At 52.7% G+C, this 26,893-nt stretch overlaps 8 protein-coding genes across 8 annotated transcripts; 7 read left to right on the forward strand and 1 right to left on the reverse strand.

Annotated features, from left to right (window-relative positions):
* Nucleotides 1-439: 439 nt before the first annotated feature.
* On the forward strand, nt 440-3,491 carry YSH1 (endoribonuclease ysh1; the record flags this gene model as incomplete). Its single annotated transcript, XM_049404434.1, has 5 exons — nt 440-589; nt 642-739; nt 998-2,129; nt 2,186-2,867; nt 2,923-3,491. The coding sequence occupies 5 exons, from the start codon at nt 440-442 to the stop codon at nt 3,489-3,491; spliced, it is 2,631 nt and encodes an 876-aa protein (XP_049249795.1).
* A 1,281-nt stretch (nt 3,492-4,772) lies between these two features.
* On the forward strand, nt 4,773-6,453 carry J4E88_010845 (uncharacterized protein; the record flags this gene model as incomplete). The annotated part of the gene is made up of 2 exons (XM_049404435.1): nt 4,773-4,780; nt 4,881-6,453. The coding sequence occupies 2 exons, from the start codon at nt 4,773-4,775 to the stop codon at nt 6,451-6,453; spliced, it is 1,581 nt and encodes a 526-aa protein (XP_049249796.1).
* A 439-nt stretch (nt 6,454-6,892) lies between these two features.
* J4E88_010846 (uncharacterized protein) lies at nt 6,893-8,102 on the forward strand (the record flags this gene model as incomplete). The annotated part of the gene is made up of 4 exons (XM_049404436.1): nt 6,893-7,068; nt 7,188-7,607; nt 7,660-7,991; nt 8,044-8,102. The coding sequence occupies 4 exons, from the start codon at nt 6,893-6,895 to the stop codon at nt 8,100-8,102; spliced, it is 987 nt and encodes a 328-aa protein (XP_049249797.1).
* A 2,872-nt stretch (nt 8,103-10,974) lies between these two features.
* J4E88_010847 (uncharacterized protein) lies at nt 10,975-13,261 on the forward strand (the record flags this gene model as incomplete). The annotated part of the gene is made up of 3 exons (XM_049404437.1): nt 10,975-11,695; nt 11,748-11,945; nt 11,994-13,261. The coding sequence occupies 3 exons, from the start codon at nt 10,975-10,977 to the stop codon at nt 13,259-13,261; spliced, it is 2,187 nt and encodes a 728-aa protein (XP_049249798.1).
* A 1,971-nt stretch (nt 13,262-15,232) lies between these two features.
* J4E88_010848 (uncharacterized protein) lies at nt 15,233-16,120 on the forward strand (the record flags this gene model as incomplete). Its single annotated transcript, XM_049404438.1, has 1 exon — nt 15,233-16,120. The coding sequence occupies one exon, from the start codon at nt 15,233-15,235 to the stop codon at nt 16,118-16,120; it is 888 nt and encodes a 295-aa protein (XP_049249799.1).
* Nucleotides 16,121-16,566: 446 nt separating this feature from the next.
* On the reverse strand, nt 16,567-17,628 carry J4E88_010849 (uncharacterized protein; the record flags this gene model as incomplete). Its single annotated transcript, XM_049404439.1, has 5 exons — nt 16,567-16,752; nt 16,817-16,995; nt 17,055-17,118; nt 17,175-17,487; nt 17,591-17,628. 5 exons carry the CDS (start codon nt 17,626-17,628, stop codon nt 16,567-16,569), a joined length of 780 nt encoding a protein of 259 aa, XP_049249800.1.
* A 903-nt stretch (nt 17,629-18,531) lies between these two features.
* On the forward strand, nt 18,532-18,800 carry J4E88_010850 (uncharacterized protein; the record flags this gene model as incomplete). The annotated part of the gene is made up of 2 exons (XM_049404440.1): nt 18,532-18,645; nt 18,747-18,800. 2 exons carry the CDS (start codon nt 18,532-18,534, stop codon nt 18,798-18,800), a joined length of 168 nt encoding a protein of 55 aa, XP_049249801.1.
* A 4,673-nt stretch (nt 18,801-23,473) lies between these two features.
* J4E88_010851 (uncharacterized protein) lies at nt 23,474-25,583 on the forward strand (the record flags this gene model as incomplete). Its single annotated transcript, XM_049404441.1, has 5 exons — nt 23,474-23,830; nt 23,880-24,080; nt 24,135-24,534; nt 24,673-25,106; nt 25,158-25,583. The coding sequence occupies 5 exons, from the start codon at nt 23,474-23,476 to the stop codon at nt 25,581-25,583; spliced, it is 1,818 nt and encodes a 605-aa protein (XP_049249802.1).
* Between the last annotated feature and the right edge of the window lie 1,310 nt (nt 25,584-26,893).

The raw sequence follows: 26,893 nt of genomic DNA on the forward strand, positions 1-26,893 counted from the left end.
GGCGGCAGTGTGTTCGGGGCTCGGTAGCGCTTGCGATGGGACGTGTTCGGCGGGCAGGCGCGGTGGGTGGAGTTGGCAGGCGCGTCGGGGTTGGTGATGTCGCGGTTGGTAGAGCGGACGATGAATCTGGGAATGACGAGCACGGACAAAGTCTTGGCAGTCGCGCGCCAGACAAAGAGAGCCGCAACGGTCAACCAACTGCCACTCCGCTCTCACTCGACGCTGCCACGACTTTCTTCCCACCCTTGGGCGTTTCCATTGAGGCGTTGAATATCCCTGCGACACTAATTCACGATTAATGAGCTAGGTCCAGGCGCGGTTTATAGATATCTTACGCGTTCTTCTTCGGCTACCACCTGGGCATCCACCAACCCCGTAGCCTCACCTCCGTCGCCCGTATACCGCCTAGTAAAACATCCACATCCCAACCCACACAACTATGGCGTCGAAGAGAAAGGCGACGGCTATGGCGCCCGAGGATGAAGACCCAATAGATCCCTCCGACGAGCTCATGTTCCTCTGCTTAGGAGGCGGTAACGAGGTCGGCCGCTCGTGTCACATCATCCAGTACAAGGGCAAGACCGTCATGGTGCGCATTCAGGACTCGCATACTCTACGGCAACTGTACTAACGAGGGACAGCTTGATGCCGGTATGCATCCCGCACACGAAGGCTTGTCCGCCATGCCATTTTACGATGACTTCGATCTTAGCACCGTAGACGTGCTACTAATTTCACAGTATGTATACGCGCGTCTTGCTTGCCATGGTAGTTGGGGTTCGGCGCATCACTGGAGTCGGACCATGAGCGCGCAAAGGGCACTCGCAATACAGCGACTTGTATATCACTATGAATGGAATATAATTTGCTTCCTCCCGCTCGACTTCGATGATGTGCCCCTCCCTGGTTCCCACCAATGTATCTACAACTTTGGGCGCTTCTTCCAGGCTCACCCTGAGTCCTCCAGTCGTCCTCCAGCATGCTGACATCAGGCTAGTTTCCACGTCGATCATGCTGCCTCTCTACCCTATGTGCTTGCGAAGACCAACTTCAAGGGCCGCGTATTCATGACACATCCGACCAAGGCCATTTACAAATGGCTCATCCAAGACTCTGTCCGTGTCGGTAACATGTCGAGCAATTCCGAGACCAAGATCCAAATGTACACCGAGGCGGACCATCTCAACACCTATCCTATGATTGAGTCAATCGACTTTTACACCACCCACACCGTATCCGGTGTACGGATAACACCATACCCAGCTGGTCACGTACTGGGAGCGGCCATGTTTCTCATGGAGATTGCAGGCCTAAAGATACTCTTCACCGGCGACTATTCGCGAGAAGACGATCGACATCTGGTATCAGCATCGGTACCTCCGGGCGTAAAGATCGATGTCCTCATCACTGAGTCAACATTCGGTATCTCAATGCATACACCACGAGTAGAGCGAGAAGCACAGCTCATGAAGGCTATTACCGACGTTCTCAACCGCGGAGGTCGTGCTCTACTTCCAGTCTTCGCCCTGGGTAGAGCCCAGGAACTTCTTCTCATTCTCGACGAATATTGGAGCAAGCATCCAGAAGTTCAGAAGATACCCATATACTACAACTCAAGCTTAGCTCGTAAGTGTATGCAGGTCTACCAAACGTACGTCTCGGCCATGAACGACAACATCAAACGTCTCTTCGCCGAGCGCATGGCCGAAGCCGAAGCTGCAGGAGATACTGGCCGTCGTGGAGCTTGGGATTTCAAGTTTGTCCGTTCACTCAAGAGTCTGGAGCGTTTCGACGATCTAGGTGGATGTGTCATGCTTGCCTCGCCGGGTATGATGCAGTCCGGCACATCGCGCGAGCTGCTTGAGCGATGGGCGCCCGACCCAAGGAATGGTGTCATCATCACCGGTTACTCCGTCGAGGGCACCATGGCGAAACAGATTGTTCACGAGCCGGACCAGATCCCAGCCATCATGTCCCGTGCTAGTAACGCAGCACGTCGGCCGGGTCAGAGGGAGAATGAGCAGGCCATGATTCCCCGACGGTGCACAGTCCAGGAGTACAGTTTCGCGGCGCACGTTGATGGAAAAGAGAACATGGAGTTTGTGCAAGAAGTCGCCGCTCCTGTCGTTGTAAGTCTAGCTCATTCCACGCTCACGGTGAAGACCACGTACTAATTGAATCTCAGATTCTTGTTCACGGCGAAAAGGGTAATATGACACGCCTGAAGTCTAAACTACTTTCCTTCAATGCCCAGAAAGCCGTTCCCACGAAGATCTACTCGCCCGCCAACTGCGAGGAACTTCGCATTCCTTTCAAGACCGACAAGATCGCCAAAGTAGTTGGAAAGTTGGCCTCTATTGCTCCACCTTTACCACGCTCTCTGTCTTCCAATGGTGAAGGTGAGGCTACTGAAGACCAAGAAGGGGAGAAGGTGGATATGATTAGTGGAGTTCTGATCCAGAACGACTTCAAGATCTCTCTCATGGCGCCCGAGGATCTCAAGGAATATGCCGGTCTGACCACAACCACCATTATGTGCCGTCAGCACCTTACTCTGTCAGCCGCCGGTATCGATCTCATACGATGGGCTCTTGAAGGCACCTTTGGCGCTATCAAAGAGAGCAGTCTCACAGATGCTGCCGTTGATGGCAAGATGAATGGCAACGGCACAAGTCACAAGGAAGAAGCAGACGAAGAAGTCAGCCGCACAGAAACAAAGTTCACAGTAATGGACTGCGTAAACGTCCTGATCAAGAACGGAGGAAGAGTAGAAGTAGAATGGGAAGGCAACGTAATCAACGACGGCATCGCCGACGCCGTCCTCGCCGTCCTCTTCACAGTCGAGTCCTCACCAGCAGCTGTCCGACGTAAGTCCCCCTCCCTCCCCATCTTACCTCGTATACTAACCCTGGTCTTTCTTAGAATCCTCAAAACAGCACTCCCACAGCCACGCTCCCAAACCAGAAGACGACGACGACAACATCACCACCTCAAAACTAACCCACCGCTTCAAGAACCCGCACCCACACCGCACAACCGACCCCTCCACACGCCTAGCCCGCCTCTTCCTCTTCCTCGAAGCCCAATTCGGCGAAGAAGCCGTCCGCCCCATCACCCTCCCCCGCAACAGCACCACAACCGCCACTACAAACGGCACTCCCGCCGCTGCCAACCCAGACACTAACCCAGACACCATGGACACCTCCTCTACCTCCACCCCCGACTCCACGGAGCCTTCCCCTTCCAACATCACCGCGTTCCCCCCTCCCATTGCACCCGACGACCAATTGTCGGCGGAGGATAAGACGGAGTTGAAGAGGCTGCATAATTTGGGGATCCCGGTTCCCGGCGTGGAGATCAAGTTTGATAGGTTTGTGGCCAAGGTTTGGTTGGAGGATTTGGAGGTCGAGTGTGCGAATAATGCGTTGAGGGCGAGGGTTAAGGCTGTGGTTGAGAGGGGGGTGGAGACGGTTAGTGGGTTGTGGCGGTAGAGTGGGGGAGACGGATGGGAAGAAGGACGAGAGTTTAGATCACGGGAGGAGGTGTTCTGACATTCAATCACAGTGGAAGGGGTTTTTCCTTTTCTTTTCTCATTTCCGATTACTTTATGGAGGATTTCGATCCGTTCGTGGGGTTCACTAGTTTACCAGAAAGTTCAAACAGCAGTAACTCCAAGATTCCGATTGCCAAACAACTCCGTGTCTATGCATCCGCCTGGAAGCTGGCAAGCCGCTTGAGCCAAGGTCGAAGTACAAGCCAACCAATCCTATCACTCCAAATGCCAAGCCGGAACCTCCGACATAGCCTTCTCCTCATGCGTGGGTCGCAATACCGGGGTCGCAGGCATGCGCGGCGTAGTACGCGATCGCAGGTACTGAATCACCCTCAACAACAGCTTGGAGTGTGAAGCACGTCCCAAGGTGGCGCGGTCTGTGAGGTCGATATCTTCCCATTCTGTCATGTCGATCTCTGGGCTGTTTGCGCGTGAAGAGAAGCCTGAAATTGGCGAATTTGATGTTGGCGCGTCAGAGGACGTGGTGTCGAGGGACGTAGTCGACATAGTTGAATATGTTGATACCGAATACAGTGAAGATTTTGAAGACGATGTCCGCGATGAAGTTCGTGACGATGTCCGTGAAGAAGTTCGTGATGATGTCCGCGATGATGTCTGCGAAGAAGCCCTTGAAGGATGGGCTGACGGGAACGGAGACGGCGAGGAATGCTGCTCAGATGGCATAATGTCGAGCTCGTAGTCTTCGACGTGTTTTGGCTCTTGAGCTTTTGGCTTGATGGTACTCAAGTGCGCGTTGACGAGCTGTGAGAGCAACATGACTGGAACCTTGACTGGTTTCGGGTGGTGGTGGATGAAAAGCGTTGTGTGAAGAGTGCTTTTGAAGGGCCTTGTGACTTTTGTGAAAGACTTGTGTGTGAAAGAGTTTTGTGAAGAGTTGAATGTGGAATTTTGGAATAGTCACGGCGGCCTCTGTTTATATACTCTGATGAATATGGTGAACCGTGGACGTGACATGCGATCCAGTGTAGATATGCGCGATCCATGGTTGTGTCGAAAATCACACTGGCGTGGATTGGCCCATTCGACGCACCTCAGCCGTGTGACTAGCAAAGGTAGAATGAGCAGGAAGAACTCGTGCTGTGATTGTTTCGATGCGTAGACATCACCGCGCGGGTATGAATTCCGCATCCCACGCTATTGGCGTAGCATTGATTGTGAAGGCAGTGACGACTAGAGTATCCATATGTAGTCCACAACCATGGTCTTGTGCGAGCAGAACCTGCACCAGTATTATCCCCAATAAAGTGTTAGAACGTCAGTCAGCTTACGATGCTTTAATGTATGGTACTGATGTACCACAAATCAGTGCGAGGAGTTTACGTGGGTCAGAAGCCCTAGCGCGGATGCGCGAACGGTTGCGTCAGGCCAATCCGAACAACGCCGATGACTGCGAACAGGAAGATTTTGATGAGCGCTTTACTTTCGAAAGGGGCAGCACAGTGCCCTCTTCGACTCGACATGATGATGAATACGAGGCGTCGGACGTCGATCTCGAGGACATCATAACCCGACTCGACGACCTATGTCAGGAAGAATACGCTTCAAGCCTACCGCATCTTGCCATCAATGAAGAATTGGCGGACGAAAAGCAGTACCGGGATGTGGCAGCGGCGTTAAGGGCTGATGAGCCAGGCATGGATACCTCAGTCCTGGAGCGAATCAGGAACGCAGACGAATCAAGTGACCGGGTATTCGACGACTTACTTGCTCCGTTACGTTCAGAGCCACTACTATTGGGAACCGAGGAGTCAGAAGAACACATGTTAGACGTACTACTCACTTGGAATAAGCGCCTTGCCGAAAAGCGTAACAACGACTTGACCGAGCGCCAGGCCCTTATCGCTGCTCTAAAGGAAAGAGTGAAAGTTGCTGGAAAGATTTTGGCGATTGTCAGTGACAACAGAAATAGCAACCAGGACAATGAAACTGGACAGAATGGTATCCTGGAACCTTCTCATCGTCAATTACTGAAAGCCATCCACGCATACCAACCGGAAACCAACGATTTCAAGAACCAGGATCCATTTGATATGCTTATCATTATGTTAGCGCATATCAGACAGAAGGAGTTTGAGCTTGCCAATAAGGACGATGGCATATACCTTGCTCTCAAGGTGTTGAGCCGACAGGAGCAGCTGGAGCACCGATTCGACCGTGAGAAGAAGAGACGTGCGTATCAAAGGAACAAAAAGAATGCAGAGGAAGATGATAACAAGGAGGAAGTCAAACGATGCGAGACCAAATGGAGAGCCTATAACAGGAAGCTGGCAGAAAGAGCGCGACAAGGACTGATGGCCAAGATCCAGTGCGCGCGGAACGAGTTGAGAAAAGCCGGAATCGACGAGCTGCTGGATCTGGCTGTACTTCGATCAGCACAGCCACGAGCCTCTAGAGAAGCTCATCCAGGTGTCTACACTCCGTCGCTGGATGAGATATTGGACAAGTGCACCCGAGCAGACGACTATGACAATCTCAACCATGAGTTCGCAGAGCACTTTCCGCATCTGGAGACCAAGCTGGAAGTGACTGTAAACAATGCGCAAGACATGAAAACAGTTCATGACACGGTTTTGTTCCGAATGGTGAAGCTCGCTGGTGCTGATCTGAAGGGTCTCGATAAGGATGAGAGGAAAAAGGTAATGACGGCGCGCCTCAACGACCCCGTTACGGCGACGGTCACTGAGGAGACACTAAAGGGCGTGACGGACACACGTCGAGCTGCGAAGCAGATGCTCGAGCAGCTTGGGCTGATAGGGCAACCCATGCGTGAATTGCTGGAAGCTGTAACAGCGAAACGCGACGATCTGGCTGAACTGACACGCCTGATCGATCGCGAGGAACATCCAAATACCAGCGACGAGATCCAAGAGGAGGCGTAACAGGACGAAAGGAAGTTGGCGATGCTGGCGGAGATAACGATCTTAATTCCGGTTGTTGAGGTTTCTGATTCCGATCGATCTCAGTACGTCGCTTCATGTATGTCAAATTTTGCGTCTCGTAAGGCTGAACGCCAGCGGTGCCTGGCTTGAGCGATGTAGAATAATGCGCAATCTTGGTACTGCTATAGCACCAACCTGCGCATCGGAATTCGGGTGCGGGATTAATTGATACCGGTGGCACGCACTAAGGCGCGGTGATGTGAATGGAGGGTGTGCTGCAGGGCGGATATCCGGATTGCAGTCGGGAAAGAACGGGTCCAGCGCCAAGCACAAAACTTCTCATCAACTATCGCGGCTTTCTAATCTCCGCCTGTCCATCTTCACCACCACCAAACCTCTCCACTCCACTTCCTTCGCTTCTACGTTCCATACCAGCGAAATGGCCACCTCTCCTCCCCCCACCGCCACCGGCTCCAGCAAGGTCGATGCCGCAAAGGCTAAGCTTGCGGCCGCCGACCCTACCGCGCCCACTGGCCTGGCCCTGTACTCGCGATTCGCTTTCGCCGGTGCCGTCTGCTGCTCCGTCACCCACGGAGCCCTCACACCCGTCGATGTGTACGTTGTGTCGCCCCCCAATGGCTCGGGACGATGCCAATGGCTGCATCGCACACGCTTTGCGACAGTTGACAGGTATCGAAAATGACGACAGAATGCCAAGCTGACATGTGCAACAGCGTCAAGACCAGGATACAACTTGACCCCGCCACCTACAACACCGGTCTGATCGGTGGCTTCCGCAAGACCATCGCCAATGAGGGTATGGGCGCTGTCTGGACCGGTTTCGGTCCTACCGCTGCCGGTTACTTCCTCCAGGGTGCCTTCAAGTTCGGAGGTTACGAGTTCTTCAAGCAGCAGTCCATCAACCTTGTCGGCTACGAGACTGCCGCCAACAACCGCACTGCCGTCTACCTCGCCTCTGCCGCTGTCGCTGAGTTCTTCGCCGATGTCGCCCTCTGCCCTCTCGAGGCTACCCGTATCCGTCTCGTCGGTGACCCAACCTTCGCCAACGGTCTCGTTGGTGGTTTCTCCAAGATCCTGAAGACCGAGGGTGTCGGTGCCTTCTACTCTGGTTTCGGACCCATCCTGTTCAAGCAGTATGTACAATTCCTCTGATTGGGAGTTGATTTTTGGCTAACCATCCATCAGGGTCCCCTACACCATGGCCAAGTTCGCCGTCTTCGAGAAGGTCAACGAGGCCGTCTACTCCGTCGTCGACAAGAGCCAAACCTCCAACGGCATGCAGACCGTCTACAACTTGGGCTCTGGTATCATTGCCGGTTTCGCCGCCGCCATCATCTCCCAGCCCGCCGACACCATGCTCTCCAGGATTAACAAGACCAAGGGTCTTCCCGGAGAGGGAACCACCTCCCGTTTGATTAAGATCGCCAAGGAGCTCGGTCTCCGCGGATCTTTCGGTGGTATCGGTGCCCGTCTTTTCATGGTCGGTACCCTGACCGCTGGTCAGTTCGCCATCTACGGTAAGTTTTCTTCTCAACGCCTTCTGTCGCGCCCAAAGCTAACTCCGGGAAGGTGATATCAAGAAGGCACTAGGTGCTACAGGCGGAGTAGAAATCGCTAAGACTAACTAAGTTTTCGTCTTGTGCGATGCGGAGAGAGTGACGGAGGAGATGATACCAAGACAGCCATGACAGCGGGTCTCGAGGTGGACTTGTCACACAAAAAGTCTGTCTTTTCTTGCATAATGGCTGGCATGGGTTTGTTCGATATCACATTTCTTCTACGTGTTTTGCGTTTATTTGCAGTCATTCAAGTTAGATCTTGCTTCGCTTAGACGGCGATTTTATGTAACAGTACGATCGAGTAGGAAACATACTGCACAATAGACCCAACTCATAATGTCCAAGCACTGCATTCCAAGTGTGATCGAACGGCATTGAAAACCGGGCATTTGATAGTGCTGATGTCACTCTTAGCATCGAGGACTTTGTGTCCGAGAAGATTGAGGACCAGGAGAAGTTGCGCCATCACAACATTATAGCCGTACAAACAAAAAGCAGCGCCTTGTTTAAGAGAAAAATCAGACACTCTAGAGCTACATTAATGTTAGGTTACATACTTACGATTTGCTGAGAACTCTCTGCCATCATGCAAGACTGGAGACAGTACCTGAATAAGCCTAGTTAGAGCTAACCTATCTACTAGAATATTAAAACGTCAACAACGTTGATTGCGAAGACAAAAAAGACAAAAAGCTATTTCCGGGAGACGCGACATATGTCTATGAGTGCCAGGACGACCAGGGAAGCAAGTTGATGAGATACAGCAACCTTTCCAATAATGCAACGGGGAGACATAACAAACAAATGATGAATATAGATTATGTCTCTAGCTATGTGACTGATATTGGATGCATTTTACATGTGGTAGAATCGATAACATGGCCTTGAATCCCACAACAATTGATGTCCACGAGATATGACCCTCCGTTGACACCTTCTCTGCTTCCACTGAGTTGTTCTACAGCTCATCGCGTACTCTTGCTGGCCTTCTTAGTTACCCGCTGCGACCCGGCCGTTCCTGGGGTGGCGTCGTCTGAACGACGCTTAATGCGGACTGGTATCAGACATCCATGGGTGATCTGGAGATGAGCTTCAAGTTGGAGATCGTCCATTTCCTCCTCTTTCGTACAGGTCAACGGGAAGCATGGGCAGGTGACGAGCGAGTCGCCAACAGATTTGAGGTGGCCGCGGATATGCTTTGGGTGGCCCTCGCGGGTGAATGTCGCGATGCGTTCGTGGGCTGGAAGAGACTCGTTATGAGCACAGAAGGGGCATGGTCTTGGTATCAGATCGCGTCCCATCTTTACTCCACAGTATCCGTGCATCGTGATCATGGTTTGCACCGTGTCTAGATGCGTGACTGCGTGAGAGATGGCCTCGGCGGGGTTGACTAGCCATTGGTCACAGATCCGACACATTTCTGCGACTGGAGCCTTGGAGCCAGTGATCCCGTGGGCCGACCACAAGTGGACTGTCCTGTCTTGCTCATCGATGAAGTCCGGACCGTCTCGAGCGAAGCGGCCAATCCGCGGATTCACGGCACAGCCGCCGAAGTAACAAGTCATATGATTGTCACCGTCGTCGTCTCTCTTGGTCATGCAACGGATGTGGCCTCTCATGTGCTCGCCGCGCTCGTCACGACGTCCTGGAGCCGACTTGTAGTGTTGATACATGTCCTTGATGCCGTCGTAGTACTCTGTGGCCTTCCAGGAGCGGGTGTGCTTAAACGTCAAGATAAGTCAAGCACGTCGTATGGAGCCAGTGTTGTTGGCAGAATTGTTGCATCTCGGACTGCAAACACGCGGAGACATCTTCCTCAAGGTACTCTGTATTACATTGTCGACTTTTAGGGAGAATTGAGGGAAAAGAAGTAGTGCAAGATAGGCGGGCAGGAGGATTCGACGGTCTTAAGAGCTATTGGACTACATGACCCAACGTCATGACGGTGTCAGATATACCTCACAAAGTGCTAATGCCTTCACCAGTGCCATAAGGCCGGCACTTGGGCGGCATTGTATTACTCGAAGACGTCAGATCTACAACTGTCATTTTGTGGTCTAGAACCAGAGGTGTAGTACAAGTCGCGATGTTGAAGACGTACGCTTTGAATCCGCCCAGACGTAACGATAGCTGGGTATGGCATGGGCTGCGAATTCGGTGCGTTGATACGTGGAACATTTGTTTTCAAGGCATTTGGGAATTAACACGTCGTTGGAATAGCCGCCGGGATGCAGGATGTGTCTCAGGTATCTGAGGTCCAGGTTTGCATACCGCTCAGTGGGCGCAACGGGGCGATGTTGGTGCCAGAGAGGGCTTCTCACGTCAGCTCCGCTTGCTGTCGGTGATGCCGCGTCGCTTCGCGACTGCCAGCTTCCACCTGCACCTGCACCTGCACTCACAGTATGTCAGCCCTGGGCAACCTCAGCCTCACCTGGGCACCATCAGTAGCTCCCAATGACTCCTTATATGGCCGGCTGGGCCATTACGGTAGCTCAGCGACGTTGCTACGAGGTTTCGCTATTCCCCACGTTCTTCTCTCGAGTTCCTCAGGATCCTTCCCGGTGCAGCCAACCGCATTGAGTAACGAACCCGCAAGCTACCCATGACAGAGCTGTTGGTCAGCTTCTCATCAGCAACGCAGGGCTAACATTCCTCCTTCTGTGCAAGTCGCAACTTGCTTCTGCATTGGGGTTCTTCGTCGCTTAATGCGAAGGATTTCCGGTGTAGCTAGCCAATGTCCGACCGCCCGGGCGCATCATCTCGCGATTTTGCATTTCAAACCTATGACCAAGCAGGTGGAGCTCCGCAACAGCACCCGCAGCACTTCTACGGTGCCTATCATGCCGAGCACGACGCAAACACGACCGAGGCCGCAAGCCAGGCGCATAGCCATGACTTCGCCGGGGGATATCACGACTACAATGCGGCACAGCACCCAGTGATGGCAGGTCACTTCGCAGGTTTGGGCTTTGGCTCCTCTGTGCCTACAGGCTGGGACGCAATCGACTTCACCGACTTCACGGACCAGTACGAGCCGCAGGGAGAACTTGTCCAAGAATACCAAAGCCAGGCAGATGCCATAAACAACTTCAACATCCCGCTCCCTGTCTCGGCAGGCGAAGCGGCGTACCAGGCATTCCCACAGAGCCAGAGCGTCACTCCAGCGCCAAATGTCGCGCAAAGCCAGAACCAACTGTCGCCTCCGCTGCCACCAGCTCCAGCACAACAGCAACAACGACCGCCTGTTCAAGCAGGTACGAAGAGGAAGGCAGACACAGAATCTCCTTCAGCCGCACAGCAAGATAGTGCCGCAGCGGAGAACCCCCCGAAGCGCCAGAACGTGTCGCGACAACCATCCGATGCCTCAGCCGCGTCGCCAGCCGTCATAGCCCCGGTTGACGCTCAAACGCCAGCCATGACGCGCACCGCTGCCACCTCCGAAGCCACACCCCGACAAGTGTCACGAGAGGACACAAATACAGAGCGACGGAAGGAGCAGAGTAAAGGTACGGGGCCACAGGGAAGGGTCATCGATGTCTCGACACCACGTAGAGTGCCTGGGTCGCCCGGCGCACTCGACATCCTTCCTGCCGGCAAGGTGTTTCCTATACAGATTGGGTCAGAGCTGTTCAGACTGTCAGGAGCGTCGATTTCGTCAGATGGTGAGTATACGCTGAAGACATCAGAACGGAACAGCAACTAAGACTATTAGAGCACCCTCACACTTTTCGCATTTCTTCGGCCAGCAATTGCATGACAATGGCGGTCGTGCCGGTGACGTAAGGACGCTGTACATCGACCGCGACCCGGATACGTTTCGCGATATCGCACTCCACCTCCAGGGCTACCACATCACACCGAGAGATGGCGAACATTTCGTCAAGCTGTATGCAGATGCGCAGTTCTACTCGCGTAAGCTTAGCCATATATAACGAAAGGAATAGATGCTAACATCAGCAGTGCCTCGTCTCACCAAACAGCTGTTTAGCACCGACATCTTCGTGCGCATCGGGGGAACACCCTTCCAGATACAACGCGATCTCTTCTCTGCTCCCGGGGACAGCCCGAACTATTTCTCGCTAGGCTTTGCGCATTTCTTCTCGACGCCAAACGAGGCATTCCCGGGACTGGACCGCGATGCCTTGCTTCGACCGCCGTCCATCAAGCCTCCTTCGGTGCCGAGCAGAGACGGGGAGGTCTTCCGCGAGCTGATACAATTACTGCAGGGCTACAATATCGAGATCCGAAGCGACGCGCATCGCTCTCGCCTACTGAGGGATGCGCGATACTTCCATCTCAAGGGCCTAGAGCAAAAGCTCATACCCTGCGACATATCCTACAACCTAAAACGTCAAGAGTCTGAGATTCTAATCCGTCTTGAAGACATTCGACAATCGGGTATCTCCTTCACTCCTGACAAAGACCCCAGCGAGTCTGGTTCAGGAAGCGAGTCGGGTTCAGAAACCGTATCTGGTGCGCAGTCAGCAAGCGTCCCACCAAACCCTCTACTCGTCAACAGTGTTGCAAGCCCCGCCCCATCAACGGCAAGCAGCAGTGCGGTTTCGAAGGCGGGATATGTGTCGTACGCTCGGCCATATACGGACGACCATGCGCAAAGCAACATCCTCGTCGTTGAAGTTGCGTCAACCGAGGCAACAACGCTCTATCTTCCAAAGAACAATATCGACACTTTCGAGGCTGAATCTGGCGACTATGGAATTGAACTTCGTGCAACGTTCCATGATTCCACTCTCGCACGAATGACCTCCCTCTTCTCCGTCATAGCTTCCAAGATGGGTTTACCCGCTACACAACCGTTAGGACAGATGTTCTTACAATCCGGTGCCGGAGTTGCCGCCCAGCCTGTCAGCCCGGCCAATTCAGGCGTCAGCGAACGTCGCGTGCGTGTACGGCTCGATCGAGATACCGCTCTGGAAGTCGACGGATCGCCAGCGGAGCTCGCAGTCGACGAATACCACCACGACGGCATTCGCAGCATAACGCACAATCGCAAATGGTTCTGGGCTGAGGATGGAGGCCCATCCTTCCCCGACGACAAAGACGAACAATGGACAGTCAGACGTGCGCACTGGCGCATCCGTGTCGAACCTATTAAGGGCGACGCCGAGGGAAAGAGGATGCAAGTCATCTTGTGCGCAGTGAAGCTTGAAGCTTTCACCAACCAACGGCCACGCAACTCTTCGAGGAAGTTCCTGGGTGGTGGCTAGCATAGTGGATCGAGTGGCCCAGGGCTGACGCAGATTCTCTCGCAAATCTGCAGTCGACCTGCGAATATATTGATATTTTCCAACCATTTCTTCCACATACGACCATAGAATCTTGAGACCACGGCTTCCCGTCCGCTCAGCCCTAGTTAAGCAAGATATCGGCAGATTAGTACTCAGGTGGGTGAATACTGGGGAATACCCGCTGTTGTATGTTTTTGACTTTTTTTTTGGCCCCACTCACGTCAATTTGAAATACCCAACTTGTGCCGAAATGATGCGAACACCTTATACAGGAAAAAAGCTGAATAGGTTCGGGGCCTACATCGACGCTAGGTTATCTGTTTTGTATGCTTTCATGTTGATGTAGGCTGCAGGCCTGTTTAGCTTTTTTCTTGGTTGACGTGGGAATAGGTTGTCAAGTTCCTATGCCTAGATTTCCAAGACGCATACGCTGTTCTGCAGCTTGGATGCTAAGCACAAAATCTATCTGGACTTTCTCATCATTATCACTACAGCTTACAACCTCTCGAGTTTGTTAATTCGTTTGAATGGCGTTACGCAACATCTTGCTTACCAACCATACACAGGTTATCTGACTAGTCATAGTGTTTCGACTGTCACCCACGACAGCTCACACACGACACCACTACATCCCCACACGAGCCGCTTGGTGACGTAAAGCGACACATATATCGGCCGAGTAGCATAAGCAATCCGGTCTACGCTGAGTTAATAATCGAAAACAAGCTCTAACGCCCAGACCGCGACTGCGCACAGTCATTGCGAAAGCGAGATTCCAACACCGCCACAGAAACTAACACATGCGACTGGGGGACATTGCCCGAAAGAGGCTTCGGCAGGTGGCTTTGATACGCGAGTGAACAGTTTAGGGCGAAGTGGCGTAAGCTTAAGGTCACGGCCAAGACATAAGGCTTGCTTACAGTGATCTTGGGCTTCGTGGAGACGAACTTGGTCACGAGTACAGTACCCATCTCAATCTCGGACAGACTCATACGCACGAGAAGATGTGTGGTATTGGCGCTCGAGCGGAAGGTGCCGACGACAGTGTTGGCATCTGCTCACTCAACAACACCCTTTCGTATTGGAGGTCACGTGTGAGGCGTCTATTGGTTTGGAACTTGAGCTCGTCCTCTCATCCACTCCAATGTGGGCCGCAATTTTTAAGAGTTGCTTCACCGCATCGGACACTAAAGAACTTGTAGTCGGGAGCAGGCTCTTCACCGAGAAAACGTCATGATAACGCCATCTTGTCCCTAAACGCGTGTACACTCGGACAGTGCGCAAGAGAAGAGTCATGTTTACGAGTTTTGGAAAGTGGAGTTTCCATCGCGAGCACCTTGCGGTGACAAAAGCCGAGTGCGTTACGGCGGCAGCATAACCCTGGGAGTTCTCCACCGGTGTGCTCGAAATTTGTGGGCGAACTATCCAGTCAACTCTTCGTCTTGAGCAATCGAGCCCAAAGCTCTGGAAGTCATTTGGTGAGAACAAGCTCCCGTGGTGGCCTTGGACTCAAGCCCTCCAAGGCATCCAATGCTTATTGATTCCCACAGTCATGTAGGCGTCCGTCCTCGTACCATCACCAACACCACCTACATCATGTCTCGTCTATTTTGCACACGTTTAGGCATTCATAATTGAACTGCTGATGTGAAGTTCACAGCCATGAGAACCAGCACGTCCAATAAGTGGTGATGATCGCTACATCCGGAATCATCTCCAGAGTCACACGGATAGAAATCGTTGGGTTTGAAGCGTGTGTAATCGAACACGGCTGGAATAGACCGGGCGTACACAACACCTTGACAGCAAGCTGAAGTGAGAACGAGAGGAAGGTTGCCGGTCAAGAAGGTTTCGGAGAGGCATATAAGGAAGGCCAGCATCCTGCCAGGAGCTCCTCACCACATTCTCATCTTCTCTATCAACCTCATTCATAACGATACAACCAGCAACATGCACTCCATCCTCATCACCATCCTCCTGGCTACCCTGGCAGTAGCCAACCCAATCGCCCCCGGACCACCCTACCACTCCAAACGAACCATAAACCCCAACACCGTCAACGCCCTCACCGCCGCCGAACTAACCACCCAACGCAACGCCCTCCTCCTCGCCCAATCCGAAACCGCCCGCGAAGCCATCCTCTTCCCCAACCCCCCCAACGCCGCAAACGACACCTTCCAATTCATCAACAACACCGTAACACCCCCCACCGCCGGCTCCATCTTCCTGTCCACCATCAACAACTTCCCGGCACTTGGCTCCACGGGTCTCGCAGCAGCCGTGGGTTTCGTGAACCCCTGTGGCCTCAACACGCCGCATTGGCACCCCCGCTCCAACGAGTTCCTCACCGTAACCCAGGGAACACTCATCGGAGCCCTCCTCCTCGAAAACGACAGCGGTTTCGGAAATGTAGTCGGCGGTGCACCGCCCGTCCGCGGCCCTTACAAACAAATCGAAACCACACTGTCTAACTACACCGGCATGCTCTTCCCCAGGGGCCTCATCCACTGGCAATTCAACCCCGAGTGCGAGCCCGCTGTTTTCGTCGCGGGCTTTGATGTCAACGATCCTGGGCGCGTGGAAGCTGCCAGGGGCTTCTTTTCTGGTACCCCGGATGAGGTGCTTGAGGCTAGTGCGGGTTACAGTGAGTTTTTGACGCCGGAACAGATTGCGGGGTTGAGGCCGCAGTTGACGAGCGATTTCACGGCTATTGTCGAGAGTTGCGCGAGGAAGTGTGGGATTCCTTACAAGCCGGCTGGAGGTGATGGGTCTTCGTCGATGGCGAGTGGTTATCCTACTGCTACGAGCGGGTATCCGATGTCTACGGGTGGGTACTAGGGGTGGGTGAATTGCGAGGTTAGGTGCATTGCAAGGTTGGTTGTTAGGTGTGAAGTGAGACCAGAGGTATGATCTCACAAGGGATAGGCAAGGGTGATCGTTCGTTTGCGAGTAGATGATGGCGTTTAGGGTTAGATCGCGCTTTCTTTTGTATATGGACGCTCGCTAGATTATTTTGTTATAGAACATAGACTGAACTTCCTCGTGCCCGCTAGCCAGACTGATCTTGCAAGTACTTTGAAGGTTACAACGTCAAAATTACATGTCTTGCACCGCATTAGTAGCGCTCAAAGTCAGCAACCATCCATAATGTAAAATCTCGGCATACTACAAATGTTGCGAGTACCTTCTGGCTTCATGATCAGCTACCACATTGCAAAACTGTGGTATCATGTATCCTCGCGTCATTCTAGAGCCTTACATACATCTTGAGACCAGGCCCGCATCTACAACTTCGCGTCGCTAAATGGAACGTATTTCTCTCCACTTGCCTCCTCCACCCTCTTCGCCGCACTCACATACCCATCCCTCTTCTGCAACCTCCTCATGTACTCGTACAACTTAGGGTAACTAGTCTCGCTCAACGGCAGCCTCTGCGTCGCGCCCTCAAGTCCGAAGTGAATCATGATATCCTGCAGAGGTAGAGGTACGAAGTCAGCATCTGTCTCACATGCAATTCGTACAGCCATGACTTACCGCAGCGGTCAGCTTGTCGCTGCAGAAGAACTCGCCCTTACTAGGAGAGTTGACGAGGTAGTCCTCGAGGAAGTCGAAGTGCGTCTTCAGCTCTGGGTCGACGAAGCCGGAGTCGATCTTACCGGCTACGCCGTTGGTGATGGGCTTGAGGAAGAAGGGCACGGGGGCGTTTTTGATGTCTAGGTGATAATTAGTGGATTGGAGGTGGAAGGTAGCAACCTTGGAAGGGTGTACTTACTTCCGGTGACTAGCGCCAGGATCAGGATGGTGAAGAGACTACCCTCTGTGTAGTCCATCAGGAACTGGAGTAGTGTCAGCTGTCTGGTCGGTTGATGATTGACATCTGAATCTATCTCACCTTGTACCTCATCCACTCCTCAGTCTCAGCGCCAAGCACGCCCTCCTGTCCCTCAGGGTACCGCTTAGGAACCAAGTCCTTGCCGAAGTGGTCGCAAATGTACTCCATGATTGTCTCGCTCTCAGCGATGACGATGTCCTTCTCAGAGTTCGCGGGCCTGATGGTAACACATGGAGATTTCCCCAAAGGATGGATGGCCTTTAGCTCGGGACCCGCGCGCTTGTTCTCATCGCGCTTGTGGACCACGATGTCGTACTCAAGGCCGAGCTCTTCGAGCAGCCAGACCACGCGCTGGCCACGGGATTTGTTCAACCTATTTGGATGATTAGTCGTGGTTGCTGATGGCGATGGCGCAATGCGGTGGGACCCGTGGACCGCACGGGGATGACAGGCATGTGACAGACTTGGTAACTTACCAATGAACGGTGATCTTTGCTCCCTGCTGGTTCGACATGTTGGCGACGGTTCTTAGTAGTTATGAAGTTCGGATTTGCGATTGCAGCAGATTCTGGTTTGTAATCGCAGTGATGAGAGTAAGTTTTCAATAGCACCGAGGCTCTTGGACGGATTTATCTGATGCCGTCACAAGCTTCGGCGTTCAGCGCCCATCGGTGGTTGGCTGCCCGCTCGGGCACTCGGGCATCCATGTATCTAGTGTCGGTTTCGCCGACTCTCCGCAGCATCGATGAGAAGTAGGAACGAGGCATCGATAATTACTATATGTAGTAGTTTTGTAGATACTGATGGCGTGTAAGACGGGGCAAGTCGGTTGAGATGTTGTCAAGGGTTGCCGTGTGATGTCATAATCGCAGCTGTAGCGGTTTGAGCACGAAGTAAGGCGCCCTCGAAGGATATGTGGATACACGGGCAACGTAAAGAGCATAATGAGTTTCTTCTTAAAGCATACACATATAGTATGTCGTTGTTGATGGTGAATGTACGCGATGATATCCTGAAGCGCCAAGGCCCGGCGGCACTTGCCGCGCCTCCGCCGACCTCATCGCGCGCACCTCGTCAACCACAAGCTCACCAACTGCGCAACACATCGACACGCGCAAGAGTCCGCAAACATGCAGCCAACTTTCCGCCGAATGGCGGGCCACAACCACGGCAGTGCGTATCATCGCGGAGAGGACCATTGGGGGTGCAATTGCTAACAGTACGCAGTGATCCACGCGGATCCCGCCATTATCAAATGGGCCAGTACGTTCACCACCGACCCCGCATCCTGAAGATCTCTATGGTACCCCGAAAACTGGCGCGTTGAAAAGAAGAAATGGCCTCAAAGGTGCAAGAGTCGTGACATGGGCAATGGAGGAGGAGGATACGCAATACGCGGTACTGACGAGGAACAGACATGACCGTCAACCGCCACAAGTACTTCCGCTGGACGAAGCGCACAGCTTGGCTCACGTTCGCCTACGTCGTCATGGTGCCCGCTATGCTGGGTACGGCAGGATACATGACCGAGGTGAGTTTGGACAAGCACGCATTTGGGCGTTTGGGGAAGCGGCATTCGAGACGCTACATGACTGGGAAGCAAGATCTACAGGTGCTGACAGTTGATTTTAGGGCAAGTGGGACATGCGCGGCAAGCGGAGGGGCGACATGATCTCCGAGTTCTAAGCCTGAGTATCGGAAGAGAAACGAGCGAAGCAACGGCGGCTGTGTACATATGGAGAATATCATGGCATCACCAACGTCTTCCAGTTCTCTCTATCGCTTCCATGTGAGCGGAAAACGAGCGAAGCGCGGGTTATTTGCCGCATACTTAACAAAGAGATTCCGAAAACATTGCGCTCTCTGCGGCCCCCAGGAGGTCTTCGGACATGTGACTTGACTGATCTAGTACATCCTAGTCCATGACTGGGTGGGCATAGACACAATTGTTATTTGCTCGAAGAGGGGGAGAGAAGGTCTCCTGATGACTTCTACTTTCCAGAGACTTCCCTTGTACAAACACCAACGCTATAAACTGTGGCCAGAGCCGCTGTTGATAGTCATATCATCAGCATTCCCCATGACGAGTCCTCAACAAGATCAATTCTCCGACGATACGCAACATGTTGCTACCGTATACCCCTCAAAAGACACCTTTCCATTGCTGAAGCTTCCAGGTGGTAAGATATCGCAGACCGGTGACTAACATTGTTCGTCGTTTGCTGAGCTTCTCCAGAACTACGAAACATGATATACGAATGCCTCATCGCATCGACACCACGTTCAGTCAGCAGGGGTCAAATGCCACTTCTCCAGTTTACAAGCATCTGCAAACAGGTTCGACGCGAAGCCCGGCCAATGCTGCTATCCCAGCACATCGTAAAGATCGAAGACGCACGTCGCTACATCGAGACGTTCCTCATCGCCACGAAGATCGACACCAAACACTACAAGGTGTTTGAGCCTGTGAAAAAGATACATATTGGGGTCGAACAGAAATTGGACGGCACGTTTCTCATCAGCGACCTCGTGCCACTCTTGCGACTCCTCACCAGGCATCCGATGGACGTCGAGGTTACCTTCCACCACGATCCAGATACTCGTCTTAAGTCCCTAGAGAGGCTCTTGCAATATCGAAGCGAGTACTGGATATCATTGCTCAATCGCAACGACATCATTGGTATATTGAAACTCAGCGCGCAAACCTCGGTGGTTAGGTTTCCCGTGTGTACTAAGATTTGTCTCAGACAAGGCAACGGGCGGCTTACGTCTTCCGAGTCTTACACTATCAGCTGTAGTAATTTCGTTGGTCCTTGCGAGACGCGCATAGAAAAAATACGTGTTTTTGAAGGACCGAGAGGACGTCTGATGATAGATATGTCGAGATGCTCTGATGCGGAGTAACAAGAGAAGGTGGCTATGTGCGAGGACATCGGAAGGAGGCGGATAGTGAAAGCTTTCTCGAATGTCGTGTGCCCAACGACGTGCATGCTAATTCACGTTGGCTGGTCAAATCTTTAGGACTACACAAGCTCATTCGTCTCTATCGTTATACGGCTTCTACGTCCCAGACGCATACGTTGTAGTTGGACTAGCTGAAACGTCAATGATATCATCTTTGTATACATCCCATGTGCAAGTCCCCCAGGCATGGCTGGTAGGGAACGACCTCGATCTAGCCCAGCCTCCCCAACCTCCCGTTCTCCAGGCATCCATGTGCAATCTCACAACGCGGCGTCTCTTTGCTGATCGACCTTGCATGCATCTGTTGAGGCCAGACGTTCGCGCTATGCATGAGCGGCGCCTACCGCTCTGAATGACGTTCTATGTTGCTAAGGGAACAGCGGCCGTTGTCGCGATCTAATGCTAGGCATCGACAAAAGCAGGCTCCATGCCTATACGTTAAACATTTCATGCCTTAGCGAAGACACGCATAAGGTTTTCGGAAGTTGTAAGTCGTACCTGACAGCTGCACAGCATCGTCGACTCCGCAGTCGTACCTTTCTGTCGGTGTCTCATGTCTACCCGACCAACATGCAGCACGTTTCTGAGGCGACGGCAGTGACACGGCGCTCGGAAATCAACGTGGCTAGTAGCACCAGTCGCTTGGTTCACGACGTGTGTCTCGCACGCACGCGAGGTTGCACACCACCCGCCATCGTTAATCTCGTTTCGATCACCAGCTACTACATTCGCCTGCATAAGACTCGCTGTCTACACAGGTTACACAGTGGCGGACGTAGGCGTGGAGGCGTTATGCATTCGTAATCCATGTAGACGCGCGGTTGTCTGGGTACCCTGCTGCTAATCTTCATGGAAGGACTAGGTATCTTGTCGCCACAGGGACTCCGCGGGATGATCATGATGCAGGAACGGATAGAAGCTATCCCAGAGCCGGGCGCTCGGTCAGCCGACAAGAATGAACATACTCGTCATTGTTCAATGTTCGGTCTTCAGCTACGAGTATTAGTTTTGCTACGTGTTGCTCTTCCCAAAGTAACATATTTCTTAGAAGAACTCACAGTACTCAGTACTTCTGAAGACCTTGCACCGAACGCAATGTATGAGTATGGTCATGTTACAACTTTGCGTGCATCCTTTCAGGAACCAGTTGCTTTGTACCTCCGTCAACATGTAGGCAGTGGTCATTCCACATGGTCGATCCTGGAGAGACGATGGCAGGGTCGTGGCTAATTTGTATGATCCGAATTGCCGGGTAATTTAATGAAGGACGTCATACAGCTTCTGCGATTCATGTAGGTCGGAAGATAGATTCCATGTCGAGGATCGATTTGATTGAGATAGCCGACAGGATTAGACGACTCTGTACAGACATGGGCCTTGTTTACCCGGCTTGATGGAGAAGCCTGCTGTCGAAACTTCCGCGGCGCCCTCGGACGAACTCCGTGACCGGGTTTACCACGGTTTACGGCATGCAGCCACAAGTGGGGGTTCGGTAGTCCGGGCGTCCCAGTTAGAGGCGAAAGGTCGACGCCAGATTTGTTCTTCGGTGCAAATATATCTCTCTGAACATTGCGCATGCCTTGAAGATGATCGGACGTCGGTCCGCGGGCGATGTATACCAAGGTTCTAGTTGAGCCTCAGAGCACATGTAGTAGTCGCTTGCTACCCATAACGTAATACTGCTACTGGCGAACAGACGTAGTCGGCAAACAGGAAATTTGTTTGAGCCAAGCTCGTCTCTGACCGACAATCGGTGAGCATTGCTGTAAGGCTGACTTCTCACCTGAGGAAATGCCACGAAGGATCGCGAGCTGAACCTCAGTTTCGCTGCACTATGCAGGTAAGCAGACGCACCTCACTCCTTCAATATTGTGGCGTTCTTTGCTGTCAGTGATCAAACCACCGACGCGGAAGGTACTGCACCAAATCTGACACTGGGCCGTAAGCCGTTCGCTTCTGTCAAAACCTTCGTGTTGGTACCGGCAACATGCAGATAATGGACGATGCACAGGGCTGGCAAGGATGACGTGGGAACGACTCTGTGGTATCTTCGCACCCATGGAGAATACTAGCTTTACCACTGAATATGTTCCCACGCAGATGCCTCGATCTTGAAGAGTGCATGGGCGTATGGTCTTCATCCGGCGGTGTTGCCTTCCCTCGGACCACATATGGAAGGATGCATCCGCTTCAGCCGTGTATCCAGAGTGGCAACACTGAGACATCGCGATATCATTCGAGACATGAAGACATCGCCGACACGATGGCGCCTGTGGCTATCCAAGACTGCCGGTGCAGCTGTGGTGCATGTCAATAGTCTGGTTGCGGTCCTGAGCGTCATGAAAACGGTACGGCACGTTTTGAAGAGGCGATTGCAGCCGATCTGGGCGCCTAACTAAGCGCAAAGCACACATCCCTTCAGGAAAACGTGTTCTCAGTGGTCAGTTTTGCGATGTGGTGATGTTGTGGTCGGTCCATGAGGTCCGGCCCCCCTCACGAACTCCGACACAGCATGGCAGGCTAGTCCGTGCACGGCTTAGCGTTAGCGGCAATTAGCTCAGATCGTCTCGACATGTTGGCTCGCTTGCGCTTCTGGGATCCTTCTTCCTCTCGCTTCACGACCATCAAGCTTTACAAGCACCGGGGACGGCTCTCAACTCCACGGTTAGCTCGGGCGATTGTTCTGCACACTACCCATAGCGGCATCCACTCCCTGTATCTACATGTCAACCGACGCCTTGCATGCCCCACTTTCTGCGCGACCCAAGGCACATCACCGCTTGCTGCTGCATCACAGCCTGCTGAGGCTGCCGCCGCCATGTACGACTCAGCACTTGCTGCAGCTCTACCAAGTATTCAGGCCGCTCTCTTTAGTCTATCTGCCGCCGAGGCTCGGTAGGTCTAGCTGCATTCAGTCGTGTAACACGAGCTATGCCGACATTTGAGACGAAAGCGACCACTTAGAATTCTCCGTTCATCTACTTAGGGCTGAAATGTAGCCGTCTCTTACGCTCACAGCTCTGGGCAGGCCTTCATACTAAGCCCACGCCCTTACCGTTCATGGGCCGTAGACCGCGCTCATGGCGATCTTGGACGCTTCTTGCCGCAAGAGTCTCTACATGGAGTGATCATACCATCGACTAGTGGTGGGAACTCTCCACTGCTGGCATCGGTAGTCTCTCGGGCGATCAATCGGTCCACTAGAGAGGCAGGGCAATGTTGCCATGCTGGGGATATAATCTATCGTACCACCCTTTGTTAATCAAACCAGCCAGCCTTCGCTTTTCGTTTACAGCTTGATCTGCGCCTATCTGCACTCGTTGGCCCCGTGCGTAAAGGGTCTGGCAGCTGTCGTTTACATCTACGTTCTTTCATTCCTCCTTCCATCATCCACAATGGGTGTTTCAATCTTCAGATTGGCCACCGCCCTAGGGCTTTTCCTTCCGTCAGTGACTTCGTTCGCTGTGCCATCCGTCGAGCACCTCACACCCAGGCTACCTGAAGTCCCATGGAAGAAGAGTGGTCTTTGGAGCGGGCGCGAAAGACGAGACGGCTACAAGACCAATTGTAACCATGGCCCACAGTCGAGAGGGTGCTGGAATGGCGACTTCAGCATCGACACAGATATGGACCTTCATTGGCCAAACACTGGAAAGACTGTCAAGTATCATTTGACCATCTCGAACGCCACTGGAGCCCCGGATGGGTTTGAGAGGCCAATCCTACTGATCAATGGTCAAACGCCAGGACCTGTAAGTGGAACACTTTGAGTCATCTCGTTTCCCTGCTGATATATTACAGACCATCTTAGCGGACTGGGGCGATGATCTTGAGATCACCGTAACTAACAACCTCCAAAGCAACGGTACTGGGCTGCACTGGCATGGTCTCAGGCAACTTGGTTCAAACGAGCAAGACGGAGTGAACGGTATCACCGAATGCCCAATCGCGCCTGGTGACTCCAAGGTTTACAAGTTCAAGGCCACGCAGTACGGCACAACCGTAAGTTAATTTCCGTTGCGCATTACATGAGTGGAACTTGGCTGACTGTTATAGTGGTATCATTCGCATTACTCTGTACAGTACGGCGATGGCCTCGTGGGCCCTTTGGTCATCCGAGGACCAGCAACAGCGAACTACGACATTGACCTTGGTGCGCTTCCAATGACAGATTGGTTCCACGCGACCACTTTCACAGTGAATGCTGCAGCTGTCCACGCCAACGGTCCTCCTGTTGCGGACAATGTTCTCATCAACGGTACGATGACATCAGCCGCCGGAGGAAGTTACGCAGAGACAATTCTTACCCCAGGAAAGGCGCATTTGCTGCGCCTAGTCAACACCGGCATAAACAACTACCTCCATGTCGGTCTCGATGGGCATAAGTTCAAGGTCATTTCTGCCGATTTTACACCCATTGAACCATTCGAGACTGACAACCTCGTTCTCTCGGTCGGTAAGTTGACCCGAATCATCTCATATCTGTCCGTTCGTGGCGATGCTCACAACGTCTGTTCGTGCAACACGCCCCCACCCACGAGAATGCGCCCACGATAACTATTGTTGGGGAACGTTTCACTGACATGGTCACCAGGTCAACGTTATGAGGTCATTATCAACGCAACCGAGCCTATTGGCAATTACTGGTGGCGAGTAGGTACTGGTGGTCGCTGTGATGGCCCTAACGCGAATGCGGCAAACATCAGGAGCATTTTCCGATATGCTGGCGCTCCAACTATGCAGCCCAACTCGACCGGCAATGTTCTACCGGTGGGCTGTTACGACGAGGCCAATATCGTTCCGTACGCCAAGACGATCGTTCCCCAGGAGATGCCCGAATCTTTGACATTCGGCTTCAACGACAATTACACTAGCGATGTGACGCAAAACCAAGGGCTGGTGCAGTGGCTTGTCAACGGCAACCCTATGGCAATTGACCTCGATCGACCCACCCTACAACACGTGCTGGACGGCAACGTCACGTACGGTAACAACCGACACGTGTTTGAAGTCGATGAGAAGCACAAGGTAAGTCTACTTCGCTTAAACCGCTGTTCTCGCGTCTAACGAACCTTTTAGTGGCAGTACTGGGTCATCCAACAGGATACCACCAACAACACTGCGCCACCACTGCCTCATCCTGTCCATCTCCACGGCCACGACTTCTACGTTCTGGATCAGCAAGAGAACGCAGTCTGGAACGGCGACATCTCGCGCCTGAAGACCAACAACCCGATCCGCCGTGACACAGCCAACCTCCCCGCCAGAGGCTACCTTGTCCTCGCCTTTGAGTCCGACAACCCCGGCGCGTGGCTGATGCACTGCCACATCCCTTTCCATGTTGCTGCCGGTCTTGGTGTTCAGTTCCTCGAACGCTCGTCTGAGATCAAGGCCAAGGATGGTTTCGCGGAGATGAAGAGAACATGCAAGAACTGGCAAACATACCACAGGGAGTTCCACCCCAACGGTATCCTGTTCCCTGGAGACTCTGGGCTACGGAGATAGTTTTCTGTTGATTGCTACGATGCGTTTTCCATTCATTGTATTCTTTCTTATTCTTCATTTACTTCACATGACACTCCGTTGTGTATGCCTGGGCAAGACGGCGTTTCGTTTTCGCATCATAGATATGCGCTGCTTATCTGCGAAACCTTACCTATGGTAATAATGATAATTTTGAAAAGACCAAAACGTTCTATCAAGCTCCTCTTCGCCACCTCGAGATCAATGACATGCGTGAGTCAACTAACGCAACTCCAGGTCGTCATTTCCACAGCCCTGCATTCCTAGGGTGAGGAACGCTTCAGGTACCCGAAAGTCCCTTATCGCATCCCCAGCCTCCCCATCGGAGATCAGCAACCGACCACCTCATTTTCCATGTCCGGAGCAACTATACCGAGGTTGCGATGCAAATCCGATGTTCCGCCCGTAGCGCTACCCGTTGCTTTTCCTTGGTACAGCCTCGGCCCCTGGCACCGGCGTGCATGACACGGAACGTGGTACCATAGTCAGCACCTAACAACGCGCAGCATTAGTTCAGGTCACGATATGTTGGACCCGGACTCCCGGGAAAAGGAAGGCCACAATCAAGAGCTGGCGGCATTGCTTGGTTTTGTACTAGAGGGCCGGGGGGCTGGGAGTGTTATTGTTCTCTCCAACCTCTTCGCGAAGAGAGTTTGGGAGGAAAGAGGTACCCGACCGCTTTTTTCGAGGTGGTGCGTGTTCTCGCATTGGTAAAATTGTCGCGTGAGGAGATCTACCGTTAATGAAGGCAAAGGCATTTGAAGCGAAAAAGCTCTTTTTTACTTTGTGAAGTTGTCATATTAACGTACCTAGGTATCTATTGAACTCCATGAAGAAATAGTAACGAACAAGAAGGTGAACACTCTAGTATGACATGGAACAAATTGGCCAACGCTATCTCGCCTCCACATGTAGCAATGAAATCATTAACCTATCACTTCTTCTGTCCCACTCTTGTTCATATCCGCGTGCGCACAATTCCCTGATTCACTACCAGATGGACCCTTCTGAAGCAAAATAATTTCGGGAAGCCCAAGGGCAGCAATCTGCTCTTTGTGGAAGTACTCATATGTCGCGATCAGGAGGCTGCTGCATCTATTCTTCAATCTGATCGCGAGAGCGCGTCGCGAGTGAAGTGAAGTGAAAGCTATTGATAGGATGCGCCCTCTACCTCGTAACGGGCCAGCCCGCAATGTCTCAAGTACTTGTCGATTGCGCATATCAAAAACGTTGATTCACTCCACCCGTTTCATTCAGACGTAGCAAACGTTGGCGCCTAGAGCACTGTGGGA

The sequence above is a fragment of the Alternaria novae-zelandiae genome, assembly GCF_023758075.1.
Source record: "Alternaria novae-zelandiae strain BMP 2774 chromosome Unknown scaffold_42, whole genome shotgun sequence".
NCBI lineage: Eukaryota > Fungi > Ascomycota > Dothideomycetes > Pleosporales > Pleosporaceae > Alternaria > Alternaria novae-zelandiae.